General features: G+C 55.4%; 1 protein-coding gene across 6 annotated transcripts; it reads left to right on the plus strand.

Moving 5' to 3' along the window:
• Positions 1–136: 136 nt before the first annotated feature.
• On the plus strand, positions 137–24,585 carry EMC1 (ER membrane protein complex subunit 1). 6 transcript variants are annotated; one of them, XM_068969236.1, is made up of 24 exons: positions 137–232; positions 3,166–3,290; positions 4,100–4,165; positions 4,405–4,498; positions 5,566–5,694; positions 6,325–6,451; positions 7,180–7,329; positions 7,605–7,772; positions 8,248–8,319; positions 8,790–8,852; positions 9,482–9,604; positions 10,612–10,708; positions 11,040–11,162; positions 11,763–11,771; positions 12,922–13,121; positions 13,252–13,401; positions 14,030–14,191; positions 14,737–14,856; positions 17,960–18,097; positions 19,318–19,491; positions 20,232–20,442; positions 21,470–21,554; positions 22,715–22,844; positions 23,236–24,585. In XM_068969236.1, exons 1-24 carry the CDS (start codon positions 138–140, stop codon positions 23,413–23,415), a joined length of 2,991 nt encoding a protein of 996 aa, XP_068825337.1. In that variant the 5' UTR covers position 137; the 3' UTR covers positions 23,416–24,585. The 6 variants fall into 6 exon arrangements, with proteins under 6 accessions (XP_068825337.1, XP_068825338.1, XP_068825334.1 ...); XM_068969237.1 differs by having other exon boundaries at positions 8,793–8,852; XM_068969233.1 differs by lacking the exon at positions 11,763–11,771.
• The last annotated feature ends 90 nt before the right edge of the window (positions 24,586–24,675 follow it).

A 24,675-nucleotide genomic window follows, 5' to 3' on the forward strand; every position in this document is an offset into this window, starting at 1 on the left:
GCGGTGCATGCCGGGCCCAACTCGATGGTTCCGCACCGAGGACCCCCGCCTGTGAGCGCGACTCTATGGTTCCGTGGAGGCGGGGCCCGCGGCGCGGTGCATGCCGGGCCGGCAGCGGGCCGGCCCGCGCTCCCATCATGGCGGCGGCCGCGGCTTCCCGGCTGTGGCTGTGGGCTGCCTTGCTTATCCCTGCGGCTGCGGTCTACGAAGACCAAGTGGGCAAGTTTGATTGGTGCGTACGAAGCGGGGGGCGAGGGCGGTTCCTGTTCGGGAACTATTTTCCCAGTACCTGTTCTTCTGTTTAAAAGGAGGAGGGTTCACCATGCCGCAGAGCCGGCTGCATAACTTGCGGGGCCCAGGGCAAAATGAAATGTGAGACCCCTCGTTCAAAAATTTTGAAAGAGTTTTAAGGTGGCCACGGCAGAGCGTTAAAAGCGAGAGCTGGGGGCTCTTCTGAGCCAGTCCCTGTGCGGCTGTACGGGTCGCAAGCCAGTGAAGCGGGCTCTGCCCTCCGGTCTTGCTTGAGGTTCTGGTCAGAGGTCACTTCTCCCCGCCCAGCCGCGTTTCTGTGACTGTCAGGTGTTTGATCTGCTGGGTGTCCGACGTCGACCGCCCTCAGCGAAGATCCTCTTTCAGCCCTGCCATGGGCTCAGAACAGGGCCGCCCAAGACCCTTCAGCCAGGAGGCGCCGTTCATTCATCCTTTCCTTCACTGACGGGCTCGGTCACTCTCTCTTCATTCACTCACTGTTCCGCACTTTTGTTCATTCGCATCTCGTTAAGGCACTCATTCAGTCGCTCACCCACTCATCCAGCCACCCACCCTATCCTTAAGGCCAGGGAATTGGCTCACTTTTGCTTGAAATGTCAGTTTGCCACTTAAGCATTGTGTGATCTCAGGAAAATGACTTAACCCATTCTGTGCCCCTGTTTCTTGATCTGTAATTGAGTTTACTGATAGTCCATTACCTCCCACAGTAGCTGTAAGGATGAATACGGCAGTTCTTTTAAATTACTCAGCTCAGTGGCTGGCTCATTGAGTACAATCAGTATGTTGCCCATAATTGCTAGGCAGGGAACACGTTCAGAGCCTAGCTCCTCTGTGAAGTCTTTTCTGTGTCAAGCAAATGGACTTGCATGTTTGTTGAGTGTTGGTGGCCAGTGGTCCTTCCAGGGGCTGTGGATGCAGAGATGGAAAGGAACTCAGGCTGGTGAGGGGGCAGATATATGAGTGCGTGATATCAGGCAGCGCGACGAATGCAGAATAGGTCATGTGGTTGTTTTTTTTTTTTTTTTTGGCAGGTCGGGGGAAGTGCTGTGGCTTTTGGGATCTTAGTTCCCTGACCAGGGATCAGCCCATGTACCCAGCATGGGAGTCCTAACCGCCGAACTTATGGAGAATCCCCATGAGTCTCATCTTTAACGATGTGGGCAGATGCTCACAATGTAACATGTACAGTTGACTCTTGGACAACGCAGGGGTTAAGGATGCAGACCCTCTCTGTAGTCGAAAACCGAGTGTAACCTATAGTAAGACCTCTGCGTCTGCAGTTCCACACCCACAGATTCAACCAACCGTGGATTGTGTAGCACTGCAGAATTGACTGTAGAAAGCAACCAGCGTAGGGAGTTCCCTGGGGGACTCCATGCTCACAGGGCTGGAGGCCGGCGTTTGACTCTAGCTGAGAAACTAAGGTCCCGCAAGCCTCAAGGTGCCACCAAAAAAGGAAAGGAAAGAGAACAACCAGCGCGTAAGTGGCTCTGCTCAGTTCAAACCCGTGTTGTATATGTTTCACATGTACAACATACCATCCAATTTAGCAGAACCCTAGGTATATGCAGTTTATAAATTGAAAAGTAAACAGAAAGAAGTATACCAAAATATTAAATGTTTATTGCTGAAAAAAAGTTTATGGATGGTGGTATTTTAAGCATTTTTTTTGTTCTCTATTTTATACCTTTGTGTATTTTTCATGTTTTCTTCAATAAGCAGGTGTTACTTTTTATAGTCCAGATAAAAGATATCAGCATTTTAAAAGAGAGCATGGGATTTAGACTTAGAAGATTAGATTCAGACTTAGACTTAATTTTGCATTCTAGTTCTAACAGCAATTCACTGACGTCAGTGGACTTTGGTTTTCTCACCTCTAGAATGAGAGTAATAGTATTTGTCCTGTGCTTCATAAAGGGGTCAGTGATTACAGTGAGATTAAAGTAGGTTAAAATACAGATGGAAACTGTCAGATGTCATGTACAGCTGTCACTCTTTACTAATATGGTTTCTTCTTTTGTAAAAAGGCAGATCAGACAGTGTAACGAGGGAGATTCTGTATAAATACTGCGTGTTTGGTTTGCTGGAAGTGGCATTCGTGAACAGCAGCATGCCGCTCGCCTGCTCCCTCGGTGGCAGCGTGCCGGAGAAGCCCTCTGCGCCCCCTTTATGCAGAGATAGGAGTGTTGAGAGTGAGGGGGTATATTCCAAGGAAAGTACGAGTAGTGAGTCAGATGGACCCTGAGCACCGTGTGGGTTAGAACAGGCTGCAAAGAGCAAAGGCCTGACTCAAACCTGTCAAGTTTTGTGAGAGTATTTGTGTGATTTTTCTCCAAAGGTCAGCGAAAATAGAAGGGGGAGTTGGATTGTGTGCTCATTGACAACAGGGTTCACGTCTCTTCCCTCATGTGTAATGCGAGTGTCTAGTCCCAGTATTTTTTACTATTAAAAAATAGTTGCAGCATGTGGGATCTAGTTCCCCGCCCAGGGATCGAACCTAGATCCCCTACCTTGGGAGCACAGTGTCTTACCCACTTGACCACCAGGGAAGTCCCTGGTCCCACTATTAAGGAGTACAGGGAAGACTGTAATTTTGTTCCAGTGGGATTTAGGCCAGGTGCCCTTTTGGGTAAGGTAAGTACGTGCTTGCGTTTAGAAGGAAGCGTGTCACGTTAGCTACTAGGGTGTATTCTCTCTCCTCCTTCCCTCTGTTCCTGAGCACATTGCCTGGAAATCTCGCTTTTGGTCAGATCTCTTCATTAACAAACAGTTCTCGTGCATCCCGAGACAGGTGTGACGGTGGTAACCTCCTGTGTTTGTGCACTTGTCTTTTCCAAAGGGTCCTGTGCAGCGGTGGCATTGGCCCCTTCCGTTTTCCTGGCCTCTTTCCTTTAGGAGACAGCAGTATGTTGGGAAGCTCAAATTTGCCTCCTTGGAATTTTCCCCTGGATCCAAGAAGCTGGTTGTGGCCACAGAGAAGAATGTGATTGCAGCACTGAATTCTCGGACTGGGGAGATCTGTGAGTGGACTGTGTAGACGGGTAGCTGGGGATGGCGTGGCTGCCCAGAGGGAGTCCAGGGTGTCCTGTGGCGGCAGCGTCTGCCTGGCTGGTACCCCATCCCTGGGGACAGCAGGGCCGAAAGATGTGTCCTTTACAGGATTCGGATTCATTTTTCAGTTTTGCCGTCTTTGAAATATTTAATATATTCCTATAACTGGCCTTTGAATTTATTTTCTCAGCCCGCGTCCTGGCTGTTCTTAAGTAAGATATTGCTGCAAAAAACGCGTTTTTTTTATTAAGGTTTTACAGTAAAGCTTTGGATGTTCCCCGTTCCTCCACCTCCAATTATTTATATTGCTTTTGTGGATGTTTTTAGTGGCAACCCACTCCAGTACTCTTGCCTGGAAAATTCCATGGACTGAGAGGCTCCTCAGAGCCTGGTAGGCTACAGTCCATGGGGTCGCAAAGAGTCAGACACAACTGAGCAACTTCGCTTCACTTTCACTTTAGGCATTAAAATCATGGAAATGTGATGTATAATCACTGCTCTGCTTGTGAGTCATAGAGATTTTGTGAATTTTGTCTTTGTCCGTTTATTTGTTGGGTGGGGTGGGGTGGAGATGGGAAGAGCGTGATCTCAGGTTGGCACAGCGGTGGCTCCCCTCGTTACCCCGGGAGCGGGGCTGGGTCACCGCCGGCCAGCGGTGATCCCTCCCTGAAATAAAACGGGACGCTTCTGTGCAAGCGAAGGCTTCTGCAGCTCCCCCACGTGACTTCCTGGATGCCTCGCGAGGTTCACGGTAACGTCTGACTCTCCTGTCCCTCAGTGTGGCGCCATGTTGACAAGGGCACGGCGGAAGGGGTGGTGGACGCCATGCTGCTCTGCGGACAGGGTAGGCAGAGCCCGGCTTGTCCCTGTGCCGGCGTCAGCTCCCTCTCCTCTTCCCTTGGGTCCTTCCTTTGCTCAGGGTCTGGGAGGGAAGGGAGTAGGGGTGTTCCCAGCAGGAAAGGACAGGTGCGGTTTCTATCTGCACTTGTACGTGGGGGGCGAGGCCACTGGTCACAGGCCCTGGGAGGCTGCAGACCGCGCAGCGGTGTGGGGGATGCTCTCACGTGGTCTTTTCTCTTCCAGATGCAGTCACTGTGTCCAATGGAGGCCGGATCATGCGCTCCTGGGAGACGAACATTGGGGGCCTGAACTGGGAGGTGACCCTGGACAGTGGCAGGTAGAGTGAAGGAAGCTGAGTTTCACCTTGGTTTGGTTAAAGGCTTCGCTGAACACAGATTCTATGTAGACAGCGACTCTGGGCCTTTTGGCTTTTCTTCCCGGGGGGAAAGCCACGGAAGAGCCAGAGAGCACCAAATACCCACTCTCGATGTCTTGAGGCTGTGGGGCGCGTGCTCACTCGGCCACCATGTACTGAACACGTGCTAGAGGCAGAGTTCCCTGCTAGGTGCAGTGCTCGTTTCTGGTATCGATTGCTTTTCCTAATCTTACCACAGCATGAGAGCTTTGCAACGTTCTAGGTATGAGGAAGTGAAAGTGGAAGTTAGTCGTGTCCTACTCTTTGCGATCCCATGGACTGTAGCCCTCCAGGCTCCTCTGACCATGGAATTCTCCAGGCCAGAATACTGGAATGGGTTGCTATTTTCTCCTCCAGGGGATCTTCCCGACCCATTGAACCCAGGTCTCCTGCATTGCAGGCAGATTCTTTACCAACTGATCTACTAGGGAAAGAAGATTCTAGGTATGAGGATGGAGAATACAACTTCTTGTGTTTTAATTTTATGTTTAAAAACAATTTGCGCTACTGTTTCAGCTGCATCTTGCTAAAGTTGTTTAAATGATGGGGTTGCTTGCGTTAGGTTATTCGTCTTCTGATAGTAATTTATTAGGTAAGGGCTTGGGGATGCCCCCAGGCAGTGGGAACCCACTTGTGAATGTGAAACAGCTTCCATCATCAAGAAACTCGTTGTTGTTTGGGGGAGGCAGGCCTGCAGCCTGCTGATGACGACTGTCTGATGGCTGCTGTGGTAGAGGGTTGGCCTGGTCACTGTGAAGTCCCAGGGAAGGAAAGGAGCAGCCCTTGGAGAGTCAGCGAGTTTCAGGAACCAGTACAGTCGAGTGGCTGAAAGTCCAGCCGTTGGAAAGCTGAGCCAAGCTCAGGGTGCGGATGCAGCTGGCCCCACAGCCTGTTCCGTCGCCTCCTGAGCTGTGACGGCTGTGTCCTGGACTGTCCGGCCTGAGGCTCAGGAGGCTCTGGGCGACGCTCACCCCTGTTCCTGCGCTTAGTTTCCAGGCCCTTGGGCTGGTTGGCCTGCAGGAGGCCGTGAGGCACGTTGCAGTCCTGAAGAAGACCACTCTTGCCCTCCATCACCTCTCCAGTGGGCACCCGAAGTGGGTGGAACACCTCCCAGAGAGGTAAGGCTGCCTTCCCCCCGGGCGGTGGCCGCCGCCTCCTGCTCTGTACCAGCCCGTCCTTCTCTTGGAGAGTCGAAGCATTTGAATCCTGTATAGGGTCTGGGGCTCACTAGCCTCTAGGCTTGCACTCCAAGGCTGTGGCTGCCTCTGGAGTTTCCTTTGCAGTAAGGAGAAGACTTTCCACCTGGGCCCGAGAGCCAGTCGAGCGAGGGGAGTGGCTCACTCAGTTTGTCAGGGACCCAACGCTCAGATTCCTATGGGGCCAAGTGCGTAGCATCCTTGTGCAGAGCAGGCCCCGTGGGGGAATGTTGGGAGCTGCAGTGTGCCTGGCCCACCTCAAGGGGGCAGCCTTACTCAGCTGACCGTGCCCTTTGTAGTTAGGCCTAGCATTATCACGTCTTAACTTTTAAGAAAAGCTGGAAATCTTACTGTTACATGCTGAATCTCAGTTCTAAAATGTTGACAACAAATTCAAATTTTAAAAAAGAAAACTAAGCCACACAAAACTTATCTGAGGCTGCCAGTTTGTGGTCTCTGGCTAAGTTCCTGGCAGCCGGGTTTTGGACCCCCAAGGGTGGTCCTGTTCTGCAGCTAAAGCTGTGGCTCCCTGCTCTTCCTTCCCTTTCTCAGTGACAGCATCCACTACCAGATGGTGTATTCCTACGGCTCGGGGGTCGTGTGGGCCCTTGGAGTTGTCCCCTTCAGCCATGTGAACGTTGTCAAGTTTAATGTGGAGGATGGAGAGATCATTCAGCAGGTACGGTCTGGCTGGAGGAGCCTCGTGAATTGTGGAGGGGAGCGGGTACAGCCCTCCTTTGCACTGGGGACCAGGGAACTCGGCCGGGTGAATGCCAAAGCCACTCGTGGTCCCTGCTTCCGGGCACTTGAGGGCTGCCTTCTGCTCATCAGGTGTTTATTTAGAGCCTGCACGTTTGCACATGGCGCTCTCTTGGGGTGGCTAAAAAGAAACAGTTGCGTAGATGTGTTCATTGCCTGTATGATCTCACAAGGTAATACTGAAGGTGGTAATACGAAACCGCATATGATGAATGCAGTAGAGAAGTGCTGAGCAGAAGGGCCAAGTGTTGCTGCCCTGCAGCTCCCAGCCTTGCCGGCACGTGGCTGCGGCTTCCCTGTTGCACCTGTGACACTGGGGCAGAGAGAAAGTGGCGATCTCTACGCTCAGTGCTCAGAACATTAGGCGCTAAGAGTGAATTGCAGGCGGACTTCACCAAGACAAGAAAAAAGTGCCCGGGATTGAAAAGGGCCTGGGTTAGTTTTCAGACTACCAGAAGGCAGACCCGGATCTTCTCCAGCTCTGGAGCTCTCGGAGGTGGGGAGGGATGGGAAGGACTCCTTCTCAGTCCACCAAGAAGAACCTCTGAGCCGAGATCCTCCCCTGGGGTCTGGTGGTGACGGGCTGGTGGGCTGAGAGGGAAATGTGAGGGTCCCCAGGAGCCTCCTGTTCTCTCGTCTTTTGAGTAGGTCAGGGTGTCGACCCCCTGGCTGCGGAGTCTCTCTGGGACCTGCGGTGTGGTGGATGAGGCTGTCCTGGTGTGCCCCGACCCAAGCTCACGATCCCTCCAGACCTTGGCCCTGGAGACGGAGTGGGAGCTGAGGCAGACCCCGCTGCAGGTGAGAGGCTAGAGCTGCTTGCCTGGCCCAAGGTGCTGCCTCGGCCGCTGGGAAAAGCCTTTCTCCCAGGCAGCCCCTTTGAGCTCCAGCCTCTGGCGGAACTGGAATGAGGGCAGACAGGCCGCTCCTCCTTGGAGAGCCGGAACGGGAGCTTCCCAAGCCCTGTGCCGAGGCCTCGTTACTTTCACTGGCAAAGTGGGACAGAGGCTGCCAGCCTGGGATGGTCCATCCCCCATCCTCTCCTGGCCCTCAGCCTCTTCCTTCTTGTCTCCCAGTCTCTTGACCTAGAATTTGGAAGTGGATTCCAACCCCGGGTCCTGCCCACACAGCCCAGCCCGGTGGATCCTTCTCGGGCACAGTTCTTCCTGCAGTTGTCCCCAGGCCATTATGCACTGCTGCACTACCGCCACGGTGTCCTGAGTCTGCTCAGAAACTTCCCACAGGTGACTGCAGGCAGTGTGGTACGCTAGGATTCAGGAGGATCTAGCCGAGGCATGGATGCTGGAAATCCCAGCCTTTGAATCTGGAGATACTTACTCAAGACAGAAGACCTCTTTCCATGAGTGTTTTGAGGGGTTAGCCTTAGAGTAGGAGTGGAATACTTTGTTCTTTTGAGAGTTACAGAGGATTTTTAGAGTAAAAGTGGTACTTCCTGAACCCGCGGGAGAGAGGGCACGTTATGGAACTTCCCTGTAGATGGGAAGAGCAGCATTGAGCGTGCCTGTATTGGAGGTCAGGCAGGGCCTGGCTCAGCTGTGGGTGCGGTGGGGCCCCTCTGCTCTCCGTGCTCCGGCCATCATGCTCCAAACTTGGGAGCACTTTTAACTCCAAGGCCAAGGGTTCTTCCGGTGGAGGCGGCCCTAAGGCTGCTGGCCAGAACAGGCCCTATTTAGGAACTGATGCCTGACTCTACCCCAGGCTGCCCTGGTGAGCTTCGCCACCACCGGAGAGAAGACAGTGGCTGCAGTCATGACCTGTCGGAATGAGGCGGTGAGTGTTGGGAATAACAGTGCTTGGCCACATGTGGGATCTTAGTTCCCCGGCTAGGGATCGAACTCATGCCCCCTGCTGCGGAAGCACTGAATCTTAACTGCTGGAATGCCAGAGAGGCCCCAGGGTTTCCTTATCTTTGCTGGAAGCCCTGAGAACCAAAAGTTTGGGCGTGTTCACCTGGTCACTTTGAACCGGGGCGGGGCGGGGCGGGGGGAGCAGGAGGCTGTTAAGAAGTAAGTTCTCACTTCATCTGTAGAACTCTGTGCGTACTTCCTTTGTGCCCAGGAATGGGACACCCTCACAGTCATCTGGGACTGTTCCGGGTTGCGTGGGGTGTGTGGGTGGAGATGGGGGATGGGATCTGCCCTCTCCCAGGGGCTGAGATCTGGAGGTGGAAGCGTCATTCTCATGGCTGGAAGGTGACCCTTTGGCTGTATTTTCTCCTTTTGTCCTTCTCGTTTCCATAGCAGAAGCCTAGCGTTTCTGAAGATGGGTCACCTGGGAGCTTTTCGGAGAAGTCTGGTTCCCAGGTAGGCGTGGCCCTGGGCAGTGCGCCAGACCTGTATGCGTGCGGGGTGGGCCCCCAGCGAAGCTGGAGGAACGGTCAAGGCTGGGAGTGGGTCTCCTCGAGGTCCCAGTCTCAGATAGAGTTTTCTAAGTTTTGTAAATTAAACCGTGTTTCTCTTGATCTTTTTCATTTGGGAGATTAGAAAGTAGAATGCCTAGAGTCTGTTCTTAGGTGCCCTCTCCTCTGGGCCTCTGTCTCCTCATGTCTGTGGGGTCCCCGCTGGCGGAGTTGAGGGGACCTGAAGCAGAGTGTGGGGCGCTGGCTGGAGGCACACGTTTCCGTCGTGGCTTCCGTTTCCTCAGCTTTTCCCAAGTCGGGTGTGCTTTCCCTGCCTGCGGTCTTGCTAGTCACTCTTGGGGAAGTCTCTCTCCACTCTCTTTGCTTCTTCTGGAGTAAGCATGTATAGTGGTTGTAATTTTGCTTACTCACTCGTGCACCTTATTTCTGCCTTAGGATTTAGCTTTGCTCGTTGGCCCGGGTCCTTCTCCAGGATGTTGCCCCCCTCCCCCCAGCCCCACCCAGATTCTTGGACTTCCTTTGGGGGACTTTGCTTTGGAGAACTGTAGTTGACCCATGCAGTCTGTGCCCTAGGACTCGCTGGCGTGCTTCAACCAGACCTACACCATTAACCTCTACTTGGTGGAGACAGGCCGGCGGCTGCTCGACACCGCGATCACCTTCAGCCTGGAACAGAACGGCACTCGGCCCGAGCGGGTGAGTCAGGGCCTGCGGGCTTCTTGGCCTGGGGCTCTTTCCTCGGGCTCAGCTCAGCGCCATGGGTCCCAGCCGTGGGCTGTAGTTCTGCCTGAGCCGCTGGCTGGTCAGAAACGCCTGTGAATACCAGTCAAAGGGGTGCCACTTAAGCCGAGTTGTCAGTGTTCCAGGCTCCACGCTAAGCTGTTTACTTACTCGCTGACTGACTCATCCTCCCAATAAGGGACTACCCTGATGGCCCAGCGGTTAAGACTCTGCGCTCCCAAAGCAGGGGACCTGGGTTCGATCCCTGGTCGGGGAACTAGATCCCACATGCCAGAACTAAAGATCCCGCATGTGGCAACAAAGGTCCCAAGTCCCACAGCTAAGATGGGGTGCAAGTAAATAAATATTTTAAAAAACACATCCTCCTGGTAGTCTTTTGATTACCACTGCCCTAGCCTTATAAACAAGGAAGCCATGCCTGGTGAGACTCAAGATGGTGTCGCTGCCCAGCCTTGCCTCTGTGTATGTCCAGTGGTTGCCCAGCCTTGCCTCTGTGCACGTCAGTGGTTGCCCAGCCTTGCCTCTGTGCACTTCCAGTGGTTGCCCAGCCTTGCATCTGTGCACGTCCAGTGGTTGCCCAGCCTTGCCTCTGTGCACGTCCAGTGGTGTTCCTCAGCCTCCCAGGGCGGTTGCTGCTTAGTCTCCAAAATGGAAAGCCTGCTGCGGGCCTCCTGCTCGCTTTGTGGGTGTGATCGGTGCATAAAGAATGATCGGGTAGCCGAGAAGGTCTCAGGTTCCTCTGTAGAGAGGACCCGAGCTGGCCGCCTGCGCTGTTGCTCTGTCGGCTCCTAAGGATGCACGGTGTCTGTAAGTGGAGTCCAGGAAACGCTGTGTGGTTTGGACATGCGGGGATGCCGTGCCCTGGCCTCTGACCACTCCTCACGCCTTGAATCTCGGGGTCTGGGCTCTGAGAGGCGCCTGGATCCCCGTTGACTGTGGGGTCTCGACTGCTTGGTTCACAGCTGTACATCCAGGTTTTCTTGAAGAAGGACGACTCCGTGGGCTACCGGGCCTTGGTCCAGACAGAGGATCACTTGCTGCTCTTCCTGCAGCAGCTGGGTGAGTGGGCCTCACTCGGCTGCTGTTTGTGGGCCTGCCCGTGGGTTGCAGTCAGACCCTTTATCTGGGCCGTGGCCAGGCTTCTGGGAAGATTGAAGTGCAGTGTAGCCTGGCTATTTTTCCCAGAGCCCTAGGTGACCTGCCTTTGAACACGTCCTTAGCACTCCTGGGCGGGAGACAGAACTCTGCTCCCGTGACCTCCTGAGCCCAGCCGCCAGCCCCGCCATTTCTCTTTCTGGCCCAAGAGTGGGGGTGGCCCCCAGCCTCCGAGAAGGGTCCCTCCAGGGGGCAGCGAAGGCGGGCCTGACTCTGGTGCCCTTGACTCCTGCAGCAGGGAGGGTGGTGCTGTGGAGCCGCGAGGAGTCCCTGGCTGAGGTGGTGTGCCTGGAGATGGTGGACCTGCCGCTGACCGGGGCGCAGGCGGAGCTGGAAGGGGAGTTTGGCAAGAAGGCAGGTAGGAATGGGGGCCCGGGAGGCAGAGCTGCTGGTGAGGGGGGCTCTGGGCCGCCGGCCATGCTGTGGCCTGCGCCCCGGGCTTCCGGTGCGGCCACTCTGCCGCCTGCTCTGAACTCGCTCTGTGCCCTGTCTCCGGTGCGTTTGTGGCCTTGGGCTTATGGGCCCACTCCTCTCCGAGAGAAGGACGTGTGAGTCTTTCTAGGGAAAGACCCTGATGAAAAAGAGTCTTAATGTAGCATCGGCATAGCTGCTGTTGTTTCAGGACCTGAAATCTGTCAAGCACCTTGTCAGGCACTATACGCCTGTTGTCCCCAAGGCAGGAGTCCCATCTTTCCAGAGAGACGTGACTAGGTTGGCCAGGTTCTGTGGGGAGAGGCCAGTGCCCTCCGAACCCAACTGCGGTCCCAGCCCCAGGGTGAGCTTGGTTCACTGTCCCCGGTTCTGTCCTTCCCCCCGCCTCCCTCCGTCCGTTTGCCCGGCCAGCCCGGTGGTGTTTGCTAGGAGCCTTCCCCGGGGCCAGCCACCCGCTAGGCGCCACAGGTGCTCTCAAGCCAAGGATTAATGTGCCTTTACCGTTTATTTCCGCTGCCTGGACCAGCCATCCAAGGTAAAACCCGCTTCCCGCTGCCTTCTTGCTTGTTGCCTGCCCGCACAGCTAGCTTTCACCATCGTTTGTCTTCCTGGACTTGCCTCAGTGAGGTGTATACTGCGTGTGCGTGGACTGTTTGCCTGTGACTTGCCCTGTGTGCCCGTTGCTTCTCTCCCTTGAGCTGGGGTTGACAGACGCTGGCCTAGAAAAGGCCCTGCCCTTTCCCGTGAGCACTCTGCACCCCGCCCTGGGGAGATCTTGGGAGTCCCTCACGAGATCTGGTCTCGGCAGCAGCCCAGGGGGTGCTGTGCCATTTTACAGATGGGGAGCTGGAGGCTGCAAGGTGAAGTACGTTTTTCAAGGTTGTTGTCTGATCCCTTAGTCGTGGCCGACTCTGTGCGACCCCGTGAATTGCAGCCCGCCAGGCTTCTCTGTCCATGGGGTTTCCCAGGCAAGAGTACTGGAGTGGGTTGCTGTGTCCATCTCCAAGGTCACTCAGCCTGTAAGCAGTGCTGCTGGGATGTGAGTCCTGGCCTGCAGACTCGGAGGCCTTGCTTCTTACCGTGCTGCCTTGCTGCGGTGACCGGTCTTGTCTCTAGAGGAGATTTGAGGGTGGTGATCTCGTGGATGGAGGAAGGGGCGGAGAGAAAGGGAGCCCTGGGAGCAGGCTGCAGGGAGGTCTGTTGGGAGCAGGTTGAGCACCTGAGCACGCAGGCCTGAAGCCACGAGAAGCGGGAGCGCCTGTTGGTGACACGCAGCACGTGCGCCCCGGCACGCCCACAGCTGCCCTTGTCTGGCTTTGTCACTGTGCCCGAAGCCTTCTCCTGGCCCTTCTGGGTGTGGGCTTGTGGCGGAGACGTTTGTGGCATGGCTGCACCCTGCATGGCTGCCCCTGCCCTCTTAGTCTCCTGTCCCGAGAGTGCAGGCAGGCGGCGTGCTGAGAGCCCCTTGAGTAGGCCTTAGCAGTTCCCGCACGGCTGTGCCTGAATGTGGGACTGTTGGCATCGGACATAGGACTGCTCCTTGGGCTCGTGGCCCGGGGTGTGGATGACGCGAGTGCTGCGGAGAGGGAGAGAGCCCCCTTAAGGGGAGCAGGAGCCCCCTCGCTGGAAAGCCCCACTCCGCCGAGGAGAGAGCCTCAGCCGCAGTCCCTTTTCCTTGACACCAGACGGCCTGCTGGGCATGTTCCTGAAGCGCCTGTCCTCCCAGCTCATCCTGCTGCAGGCCTGGACCTCCCACCTCTGGAAAGTGTTCTACGATGCGCGGAAGCCCCGGAGCCAGATCAAGAATGAGATCAACATTGACACTCTGGCCAGGGATGAATTCAACCTCCAGAAGATGATGGTGATGGTGACGGCCTCAGGCAAGGTGAGCCCTTCAGAGGCCCCAGAGGGGGACAGGAAGCCCGGGGCGGGAGCTGGAGCCGGTTCTGGTTTTCAGGGGCAGAAGTAGTTCTGGGTCAGCCTTTCTGGTAGTGAGCCCGGTGTTTATCTTGCAGCTTTTTGGCATCGAGAGCAGCTCTGGCACCATCCTGTGGAAACAGTATCTCCCCAGTGTCAAGCCGGACTCCTCCTTTAAGCTGATGGTCCAGAGGACGACTGCCCACTTCCCCCACCCGCCCCAGTGCACCCTCCTGCTGAAGGACAAGGTGAGCCTCCACCGCGCCTCTGAGCCCGTGTGGGTGCGGTTTTGTGTTTTGTAACTTTAGTTGGACCTTTGGGACTCTCTGGGAGTTACAGATAGGGAGTCAGGGCTTAGAGCTCTGCTTTCTTGCGGTTTTTTGCCTGAGTGCCCCTCTTCCCCCACCAGGGGCGGTGGTGGCCCAGGAGGAAGTGACGGTAGAGGAGGTGGGATGTTACCAGGTCCCTAGTAAGCCAGCCCTGTTTCTCCCAGACACAGGTGGGTGTCGGTACCTAGAGGGCAGCTTGCTCTTCTCCCAGGGATGGAGGGCAGGACACCAGCTGCTCATGCCTCTGCCTCCCAGGGAGCAGATGGCTTTTGGCAGGTATATTCTGCCATCATTGGAAAGGGGGCCTGGTAGACATTTCGTTTGTTCCTCAGTGTGACCCATTCTTAGATTTGGAGCTAGAGGCAGTTGAACTTTTACCCTTTCGGCGCAGCAGCGGTCAGATGCTTTCACCTTCAGCCAAAGCTTTGTTTTCCATAAGGCGGGGAAAGACGAGGGGATCCGCCGTGGCTGAGCTCAGGTCCCCAGTTCCTTAGGTTTTGCGGTCTTTTCCTGTTGGTGGAGGCTGACCGTTGCTTGCCCATTTCAGGAGACGGGAATGAGTTCGCTCTATGTCTTCAACCCCATTTTTGGGAAGTGGAGCCAGGTGGCCCCCCCCGTGCTGAAGCGCCCCGTCTTGCAGTCTCTGCTCCTGCCCATCATGGATCAGGACTATGCCAAGGTGCTGTTGCTGATAGACGACGAGTACAAGGTACGCGTCTGCAGAGGCTGCAGGACCCCCTCGTGCCGCCGTCGCTGGGTGGGGGCAGGGCGCTCACGCAGCAGCTCGGGGCCCAGGTGGGCAGTCTCCGCAGCCAGGCCTCGGAGGGCTTCTCTGAGCAGCGTGGTGGCTCTTTCTGCACTTGTGAAAACTGGGTCTCTTAGGAGAATTCAGTTTAAGCCCTGAGTGAATTTAGCAGACTTTAATTCCTTTAAGATTTGTTGTTTTATTCTTAAGGCCCTCTTTGATGGGAAACAGTGAAGAGTCTGGAGAAATCCATGCTTAGGGATTCCTTCTCCTTGAACTCTCTTTTTTTAAAACAAAAACAAAAACATTTATTATTTTATTTGGCTGAGTCTTAGTTTTGGCTTGCAGGATTTTCGATCTTGGTTTCAGCACGCAGGATCTTCAGTTGTGGCATGTGGGGTCTAGTTCCTTGATCAGGGATCAGTCCAGGGCCCCCTGTATTGGGAACGTGGAGTCTTAGCCACTGGACCACCAAGTCCCCCCTGTAACTCTTCTCTGGGGTTTTCCAGGTCACACCTTTCCCAGCCACTCGGAATGTCTTGCGGCAGCTCCATGAGCTCGCCCCTTCCATCTTCTTCTACTTGGTGGACGCGGATCAGGGGCGGCTGTGTGGATATCGACTGCGGAAGGTGGGCAAGGGCATCCTGGCAGGACCCGTGGTGGGAGGGGTGTAGGTAGCAGGTGTGCGTCACGCTGGCCCTGGTGTTGTAAATGTAGATCGGCGTCAGCCTGGTGTCTGAGGCCATCACGCTCGTGTTTGTGAAGCAGGCCCGGTCGCTGCTGTCATGGACAGAGCTGGGCGCAACAGACGGGGTCCCGGCCCCTGTGGAGCTTGCGCTCCACATCCCTCTCCTGTGGCAGGAGTGTTTCTGCCATCCTTAGGGTGGGAGGTGGGAATGGCGATTGGACAACAGCGCTTTCTGTACGAAGGTGGTGTTATTGGTCCACTCTTAATCGAATGTGAATTTTAAATTTTATCTCTAGAATTGGGATCGATTTGCTCCGATCCTGACATACTTGAGTCTAGCCCTTGGAAATACTGATTCACGCTGACTCTGAAGTCCTGCTCTGAGCTTCACAGGGGCTGGCCTTGGCCCCGAGAGCAGGGCCGTGTCGAGGGCTGATCTGAGACGTGTCCTCCCCAGCGGGTCCTGCCGTCCCGTCTGTAAGCCTTTCGGAGAGGCTCAGACCTCGGGCCCGGCTGCTCGTGCAGGAAGCCTGGCTGTGCCCCTTGTGCACTTTGCATCCTCGGGCAGATGGCTTCCGTCTGGTCTTCTGTTTTCTTGTTTGTAAGACAAAACGGTGATAATAGTACGTCAGAGCGTTTTCATGATGAGCTGGAGAGTCAATACGTGTAAGTCACGTAAAGCAGGGCCTGGCACACGGTCCATGCCATATGGTTTCACCTGCTGTTGTTTAAAAAATGCAGTGCCCTTTCCTGACATTTCGTAACAGCTAACCTTTAGCATCATGGGCTTCCCTGGTGGCTCAGACGGTAAAGCATCTGTCTGCAATGAGGGAGACCCGGGTTCAATTCCTGGGTCGGGAAGATCCCCTGGAGAAGGAAATGGCAATCCACTCCAGGACTCTTGCCTGGAAAATCCCATGGACAGAGGAGCCTGATAGGCTACAGTCCGTGAGGTCGCAAAGAGTCGGGCACGACTGAGTGACTTCACTTTAACCTTTAGCATCAACAGCACAGGAATGGTCTGTCCAGAGAGTGTGTTCTTTACCCGGTGGGTGAAGAGACACTGGTTTTCTGAGCTGATGGAAAAGGGACCTTGAAAGACAGAGTTCTTTGTGGGCAGGGGGTGTGACCCAGGGTGCGGGTATCATGGACCAGTGGAACCCTGAGGGTGTCATCGTAAAGATGGCCAAGGGGAGACACAGGAGGCAGAGCTCCAGAGGGAGTCAGCAGGGGGTGGGCTTCCAGGCGCTGACCTCCGGGGGCTCCCTGGTGACCTTGTTTTCCGGGAGGGTTTTAGTGAATTCTGGTGTCTTCATAGGAATCTGTGAAGTGTTTTCATCGGAACCTTATTTTTTAATAAAGATTATTATTATTAAAAAGACTTAAAAAATAAGTAACATGTGAATACATTCTCATGGTGAAAGATTGCATTGATACAGAGTTGCATGACCAAACCATGAAGGGCCCTTTGAGCCCCGTTGCCAGCTGCTTCCCCGGCTGGAATGCACGTCAGTGGCCTGCACGCCTTCCGCGTCCCGCCGCCGTGCCCACCGCTGGGGAAATGACCGCGTGGTCCGCGTGGGCAGGCGCGGCGTGTATACTTCTTACCTGAACTGGAATTGAGCCACATTTAATCAGTGGGAAATCTGCTTTGTTCACTTGGTGTGTTTTCTACCTCCTTCTTTTGTTAAACCTGTATCTGATTAAAATACAACCCTGAGAAGAGCGCAGAATCCACGGTTACTGCTCAGCAGCCCTTCACAAAAGGACCATAGCTGTGTACACGGCAGTCACAATCAGGAAGCCCCCTCTAGTCACTACCTCCCCCGCCCCCCCCCGACCCCGTCCCTTAGGGCTCCGTGTAATACCATGTGTGGAGGTATAATGCGTTTAACCATACAGGTTTATTGGTTTCTTATGACAATAAAGAACGTTTCTTGTCATATTTTGAGGTCCCTTTCAGCTTAGTCGGAGAAAGCCATGGCACCCCATTCCAGTACTCTTGCCTGGCAAATCCCATGGACAGAGGAGCCTGGTGGGCTGTAGTCCGTGGGGTCGCTAGGAGTCGGACACGACTGAGCGACTTCACTTTTACTTTTCACTTTCATGCATTAGAGAAGGCAGTGGCAACCCACTCCAGTGTTCTTGCCTGGAGAATCCCAGGGACGGGGGAGCCTGGTGGGCTGCCGTCTCTGGGGTTGCACAGAGCTGGACATGGCTGAGGCGACTCAGCAGCAGCAGCAGCCAGCTTAGTAGTTCACTGTTGGCTCAGTGTACAGGGGCTTCAGATGTTAGTAATAAGTGGTAAATTTTCTTTGAATCAGTCTTACTCAGATCAACAGTGGGATACGACTATTCTGCTTCTTTTACACTGGCTCTAGTATCTTTCCTTTCTTTTTTGACAGAAAGTAGGATTTATTGGTGGATGTGAGTGAGGAGGGGTGGCTCTGAGGTTCCCATGGTTGCAGGGCTCGCCCCGTGTCCAGAGGGCCTCAGAGTAGGGTTGTATTTGACCCCATAGCCAGGCTGTAGGAGCTGCTTTTCAGCCGCCAGGTCTTCAGGTTCATGTGCATCACACTTAGTAAAGCTGCACTTCCTGGAGTTGCAGATCTGCTGGCAGCCAGGGAACTTGAACTCGGCTCTGCGTTGGGCCTCAGCCACATGCCCCTTGTTCTGCATGTTGGCGCAGATGGACTCCATGACTTAGCTGACCGCTGTGCCCTGGAGATTTCCAAAGGCACCGTGCTGTGCTGTCTGGAGCCCGGACTGGGGACAGTATGAGGTCAGACGCACATCCCCCGGAGAGGACTGTCTTAGGTCCCCTCGGGCAGCCCAGAGCAACAGGTGCCCCCAGCTGCCCAGGAGGCAGGAGTTCCAAAACCTCTTCCCAGAGGTCCCTGGGAACCTGTCCCTGTCCCTCTGGTCCCTGTCCCTGCACAGAGGCGCCCGCTGAGCTGCAGGACAGGTCTCGCCACACCTGTCGCGGGCCTGAGGGCACCTTCCTGATGACCAGTGCCGGCTCCTTCTCTTCGGCCCCACCCCAGGACCTCACCACTGAGCTGAGCTGGGAGCTGACCATCCCCCCGGAGGTGCAGCGCATCGTCCAGGTGAAGGGCAAGCGCAGCAGCGAGCACGTCCACTCACAGGGCCGAGTGATGGGGGACCGCAGCGTGCTCTACAAGGTATGGCGGCCGCCTGCTGCCGCACAGAGGGCCCGGGCTGGCGTCCTGCTCTGCGACTGGCGGAGAGGGCAGCCTTCTGTCAGTTTTTTAATCCCTTTGAGCCTTACTTTATTGTCTGTGAAATGGGCCTGTGAAATATGCTCTCCTCCTGGGGTTGTGGTGATCACACAAGATAGCACCCAGTGGCAGGCACATGGCCACTACCCAGCAGCTGTCACCTGTTAGGATTAGTGGTAGTGCTGATAGACCTTTCTGAGGTTAAACCTTAGTCGATCCATCAGAAACTCCATCTGTGATCCAACATCCTCCTGAGTGGGAGATGGAGAGGTGAGTCGTCAGCTGCAGAACCATCCTGTGAAGGAACGTAATCCTTAAGGTGATGAACATGAGTTACAGCCTCTGGCAGAGCAGAGATGGAGTTGGAGGAGGAAGTGAGGCCTAGAGGGGAGCAGGTTTCAGCAGGCGTAGAACAGGAGCTTGGCCTGGGGCATGTCGAGTTTGCCGTGAGACATCTGAGCAGTGATACTGACATGGCAGTCTATTAGTCGGGTCTGGAGTTCAGGGAGGGGCCTGGCTTGGACATGTACTTGGGTGATGCCAGCCCCTGTAGATGTTCTGGAAGTCATCAGATTGGCTGAGATCACCAGGAGAACGGGGGCAGCTAGGAACACCCAGAGACTGGGGAAAGGAGGACGGACCTGCAGAGGGTCCTGAGAAGGAGCAGCCGCTGAGGCAGAGGGCCACTGGGGCCTGGGCGTCCTGGACGCCAGGGGGAGAAGGCGTCTTAGGAGGGGAGCGATCACTCATGTTACCTGGTCTAGTCGGTCGAGTTAGACAAGGACTGAGACATCTCTGTTGCTGTGGTAGTCGCAGGGCCCTGGTGGAGAGACGTCAAGTTGCTGGACCAGTGTCCTTCCATCAGGAAGTGGGCCAGCTTGGGTTGTGTCTGGAGTGACTGCTTGCTTGTGACTTGAGTGAGTTGCTTAACTACTTTAAGACGTTTCATCTGTGAAGTGTAGATAGTAACTTCTATTTGCAAAGATATGGGATTCAGTGAGCCAAGCCCAGCCCCCAGTGGACACTGAAAAAGCAGTGATGATGACCCCTGAATAGGAAGTTCTTCCACCCAGAAAAGCCGCTTCCTCTGCCAGCCGGAGGGCTCTGTGCCCACCTCCCTGCCCCGGGCTCATGGTGGGGTGCCTTTCTCTCCTTCTTCCCAGAGCCTGAACCCCAACCTGCTGGCCGTGGTGACGGAGAGCACCGATGTTCACCATGAGCGCACCTTCATCGGCATCTTCCTTGTGGACGGCGTCACGGGGCGCATCATCCACTCGTCCGTGCAGAGGAAGGCCAAGGGCCCCGTCCACATCGTGCACGCGGAGAACTGGGTTGCGGTAGGTGGGCGGGCGGCCTGGGCGGTGCAGCCTCCGGGGCTCGGCCGGCCTCCTGCAGCTCTAGTCCTCTCCTGACCTCTTGTTCCGGAAACTGGTTGCTGCTTGGTGTTTTCACAGAGTTCAGAACCCCTGGCTGGCAGCAGAGGGGGCCGGGGAGGGGGCTGGGACGCCTGGATTTGATCGAGTTCTTCCATTTTCTGATTGTATAACCTCGAGCTAGTTACTTAAGGTTCCTCTGTCATATCAGCGGGTAGCAGTGGTCACCTCCTCTCGCCAAGTTTAGAACAGCGCCTGGCATGTAGAAAGCACTCAGATGTTAGCTGTTAGTCTTGTGACTTGTAAGATTCTTGCAAATTCATTTTTCTGGGGGTGCACCTGTATAGTCCAGATGCTGCTACCCTGAATGTTACTGAATTCAGTGAAAGGGAAAGCCACTCAGTCCTGTCCGGCTCTTTGCAACCCCATGGACAGTCCATGGGATTCTCCAGGCCAGAATACTGGAATGGGTAGCCTTTCACTTCTCTAGGGGATCTTCCCAGCCTCAGGATTGAACCCAGGTCTCCTGCATTGCGGGAGGATTCTTTACCAGCTGAGCCATAAGGGAAGCCCAGCTCAGTAGCAGGAAGAAAGCTGGGATGCTGGTGGCTTTTTCCTTCTCGGACGTGCCTCTGTACGTCGATTCCCCTTCCCAGCCGAGCCAGCAGCCTGGCCCTGAGCAGCACCCCCTCCTCTCTCCGCAGTACCAGTACTGGAACACCAAGGCCCGGCGCAACGAGTTCACGGCGCTGGAGCTCTACGAAGGCACAGAGCAGTACAACGCCACGGCCTTCAGCTCCCTGGACCGCCCGCAGCTGCCCCAAGTCCTGCAGCAGTCCTACATCTTCCCCTCTGCCATCAGTGCCATGGAGGCCACCATCACAGAGCGGGGCATCACCAGCCGCCACCTGCTCGGTGAGTGAGCCGGGCCCTCTGCAGCCTCGCCGGGGGTGGAGCCGGGCTCGGCGAGGAGGGCTTTGTTTCAGCAGAGGACGCTCCCCAGTCCAGTCGGCTTTGCAGTCTGTGAGAGAGCTGACACGCCCACCCTAGTCCTTGCTTCTGATGGACCATTTTCATGACGCCTCTGCTTTGTTTGCCCCTCGCTCAGAATGTTGCGCCCTGATGCCGTCCCTCACGGGCAGCCTGCGCAGATGGGCTGCAGAGACTGGTGAGGTGCAGGGTCTCGTCTTTGTGTAGTTCAGATTCAGGACTCAGCGACTACAGAACAGGCTGCTCCATCCAGGTGTTTTTACCAAAGACGTCTGGGGCTCTGAGCTTTGACAGACACTCCGCATCACTGTTTTATCCTTAGAAGTGAGGAAGACAGCCCTCTTAGCGGTTTCCCCCATTTAATTCCCACTGTTCCTAAAGCAGGCAATCCTGCGGGCCCTCGTGTTGCCAGGCCCTTCCTGTCCCCTCCTCCCGTTCCCCCCCGTCCCCTATGCCCCCGCCCCCTCCCACACCAGCTTCCCTGAGTCCTGTCCCCTCCCCCATGCTCCCCTCAACCCCATCCCCACCCGTCCTCCCCCTCCCCATCCTGCACCAGCCTCCCTGCTTCCCCAGCGCGCGTGCTCGTGTTTTGCGACAGCGAGGAGCCCTGCTGAGCTGGGCAGGTGCTCCTGGAGAACAGGATGGGAGATACAGAGGTCCAAGGGCCTGCCATTCTTTTCTCTTTCGTCATTGCCTAGTTCTTGATTCTAGAACTTTATTTTCTGATGTCTCAGGATGATATGTGAAAAAAACTAGTGTCTTCAAAAGTGAGAACCTTCCTACAGACCCATGTGTATTAAGACTTGTTTTTGGTCATTGAAGGGCACCTCAGTGACCCGTATTTTTGGCTCTAAACTCTTTTGATTTCTGTGATAGGGCATTTTTGTAAGTAGCCCTAGTCTGGGATCAGGCCCGCGTGAACACTCACCTCTGTTGACTTGTCTCTGCGCAGTTGGGCTGCCTTCTGGAGCGATCCTTTCCCTCCCTAAGGCCTTGCTGGATCCTCGCCGCCCCGAGATCCCAACGGAGCAGAGCAGGTAGGCCCTTGTGGGGCGCACTGAAGGCTGTGGCGCTAAAGAGCTCTGCCTGTGGGTCGTGCCGGGCCCTCTGCTGTGCTGTGGGCGTGGCCGTGAGCAAGCCTGCCCTCACGGAGCCTGCATTCTAGTAGGGGAGGCGAGACGGACAATGAGTAAGATAGGCGAGGGAAATAATGCTATGTTAGATGCTTGTAAACGTTAAGGATAAAAAACTCTTACAAAAAGGGGCAAGGGGCTAGGAAGGGGGGTGGTACATGGGGCGAGGTTTGAGAGGGTGGCCTGGGAAAGCCCCCCTGAAAAGGCGAATATTTGAGTAAGGACTTGAAGGAGGCAAGAAGTTGGCCTTGTGGATGTCCGAGGGCGAACCTTCCAGGCGGAGGAAACCGCCGTCGCAGATGCCCTGAGGTCGTGTCTGGCAAGTTACAGGAAGGGCTGGAGGCCACAGCGGCTGGAGCAGCCAGTGGTGGGCACGCTGGGAAATGAGGGGAGGGAGGTGCCCGGGTCCAGGTCTCATGGGGAGACGGTAGCTTGTTACCGCGCATGTCCATTTTTAAATTTCTGGCCATCACCTCTGCATGTTTTCTTGCCTCTGTGCTGGAGTCTCTTCCCTCGGGAGTGAGGAACTGTGGGCAGGATGAGGAGGCGGTGGGTATGTCCTCTCACGTAGGCGGGGGAGAAGGATGGTTCAGAGAGAGGGAGGCTACAGCTGAGCACTGAGGCGCTCTGGAGTGAAGAGCAGGGTGAGGAGGCGGTGGGTATGTCCTCGCACGTAGGCGGGGGAGGAGGATGGTTCGGAGAGAGGGAGGCTACAGAGAGGGAGGCTGAGCACCGAGGCCCTCTGGAGTGGAGAGCTGCGATTGGCCTAGTGGCTCAGTGTCCTGGATTTAAAGTGGTCCTTGCTTCCTCTAGTGTGAAATCACTGGTTGTCTGGGATTTTTTAGACTCAGAAGAAGGTAGGAATCCAGGTCTTACTCTATACAGCGTCCTCTCTTGCAGCCCTTCCAAACACTCAGCTGCTTGGTGTTTAGCTCCCTGATGCACGTAGGCCTCAGAGGAAGATCGGAGGCTGATCCGTGGCCTGGAAACCGCCCAGGGCTCGGAGCAGCCAGGGGATCCCCTTACAGCAGCTTTGAATGCAATCCTGGCTAATGTTTTTGCAGAGAGGAGAACCTGATCCCGTATTCTCCAGACGTACAGATCCACGCAGAGCGGTTCATCAATTATAACCAGACAGTTTCTCGAATGCGAGGCATCTACACAGCTCCGTCGGGCCTGGAGTCCACTTGTCTGGTGAGGAGAGCCCCCAGCCCGCCCTGTGCCCCCTTGCCCGTCCACAGCTGCCCCGCGTGACACCCGTTCTTTGCTCCCCTCTTGGGAAGATGGCCGAGGAGCCTGTCTCCTTTTTGACCAGAGTCTGCGGCCGTGGCGGGCCACTGGCGCCTCTCTCACGGGGCTCTCGCCCCTCTGCCCCCTAGGTCGTGGCCTACGGCCTGGACATTTACCAGCTCTCGCCCCCCTGCCCCCAGGTTGTGGCCTACGGCCTGGACATTTACCAGCTCTCGCCCCCCTGCCCTCCAGGTGGTGGCCTACGGCCTGGACATTTACCAGCTCTCGCCCCCCTGCCCCCAGGTCGTGGCCTACGGCCTGGACATTTACCAGCTCTTGCCCCCCTGCCCTCCAGGTGGTGGCCTACGGCCTGGACATTTACCAGACCCGCGTCTACCCGTCCAAGCAGTTCGACGTCCTGAAGGATGACTATGACTACGTGCTCATCAGCAGCGTCCTCTTTGGCCTGGTCTTTGCCACCATGATCACAAAGAGGCTGGCGCAGGTCAAACTCCTGAACCGTGCCTGGCGGTAAAGGCCTGATACCCCCTGCCGGAGAGCAGAGAGCTGAGGGGAACGAGGGTCGGGCGCCAAGCTCCAGCGTCAGTGTGCCGCGTTGGGGGGGACACGCGTCAGGCGCTCATCTCAGTTAAGCGCCATGGGGAGGAGGATGGACTCTGGTGGAGACTGCTCTGGGGATACGTCTGCGGAGGAGTCACCAGAGGCAGACGCAGGCTGGACTCTGTTCCCCGAGACCGCAGAGCATCCTGATGGACTTTCCCCTGGAGTCCCAAGGCTGTCGTCATCCCCTTCTGTGCCCGTCCACGAACATCGCTGTTTTATAAGACCTCCAGCAGACTTCTCTCTTTCGGGAGGCCTGCTTAAATTGATGTCGGTTTGCCTGCTGTTTCCCAGGTGTATCTGGAAAGCCTTCTCCTTGCTTCCAAAGTCAGAGGGAACACTTACGATAACTCTACCCTATAGATGCGTTTGCTGTCTTACACTGGGGAGAAAGAAGAGCCACCCTTAGCTGAGGTTTGAGAACCAATCCAGCCTCTCATGGCTTCTTTCCAAAGTGACTGTGGGTCACGGAATCTATATTTGTGTCACGATTTCTCTAAGTAAGCCTCTCGTTTCATCCTCCCATTCGTGAGTGGGCCAGCCGGCCTCAGGTTCAGTTTATCGAAAACCACGGGCGCAGTAGTGTTTCCATTTGTTAGTCATCGTCCAGGCTTCTCTCCTAACATGTCAGAGCTGAGGCCTTTTCAGTACTACTGAATTGTCTGCACCTTGAAGGGATTTCAAGGGCGGAAGGCAGATCTGCCCATTTCACAGTCTCTCTCAACCTCTCCTTTCACCTTCAGGCTGACCTGGTCATTACCCAGTTGGAAATAGTTGTCCTTGTTTAAGAATCCTCATTGTTTATGTTTGGTTATGTGTTAATGCGTGGGTTACTATACTTCTTTAGAAATCAGCAGATTTTAAATCTTAGCTCTAAATGAGGGAAGTAAAGGGCAGGGTGGGACATGGGCGTCTTGTGGGTGTAGCCTTGTTGCCTGGCTGGGCTGCCGTTTCTGCTACAAACTGAAGACGGCCTGAAAATTTTCCCTGTCGGTGGATTTGGGGAATGATGGAGTTTTTCTCTACTGTGAAGAATGAAATGTACAGAGAGCCCTGTCGGGAAAGGGGTACGTTTAAGTGTCTGAATAAAGTGAGTGACGAATGACAATGTTGAAGTCCTTTTTGGTGGCTTTGGAACGTCACATTGAGGCCACTGCTGCCTCGGAGGGGCCAG

Source organism: Capricornis sumatraensis, chromosome 3 (genome assembly GCF_032405125.1).
Source record: "Capricornis sumatraensis isolate serow.1 chromosome 3, serow.2, whole genome shotgun sequence".
Lineage (NCBI taxonomy): Eukaryota > Metazoa > Chordata > Mammalia > Artiodactyla > Bovidae > Capricornis > Capricornis sumatraensis.

Coding starts and splice junctions, on each gene's coding strand:
- EMC1 (XM_068969236.1), top strand. CDS start 138: ATGGCGGCGGCCGCGGCTTCCCGGCTGTGGCTGTGGGCTGCCTTGCTT. Junction 7,773..8,247: donor TGCTCAGAAACTTCCCACAG/GTGACTGCAGGC, acceptor ACTCTACCCCAG/GCTGCCCTGGTGAGCTTCGC. Junction 21,555..22,714: donor ATCCCAACGGAGCAGAGCAG/GTAGGCCCTTGT, acceptor ATGTTTTTGCAG/AGAGGAGAACCTGATCCCGT.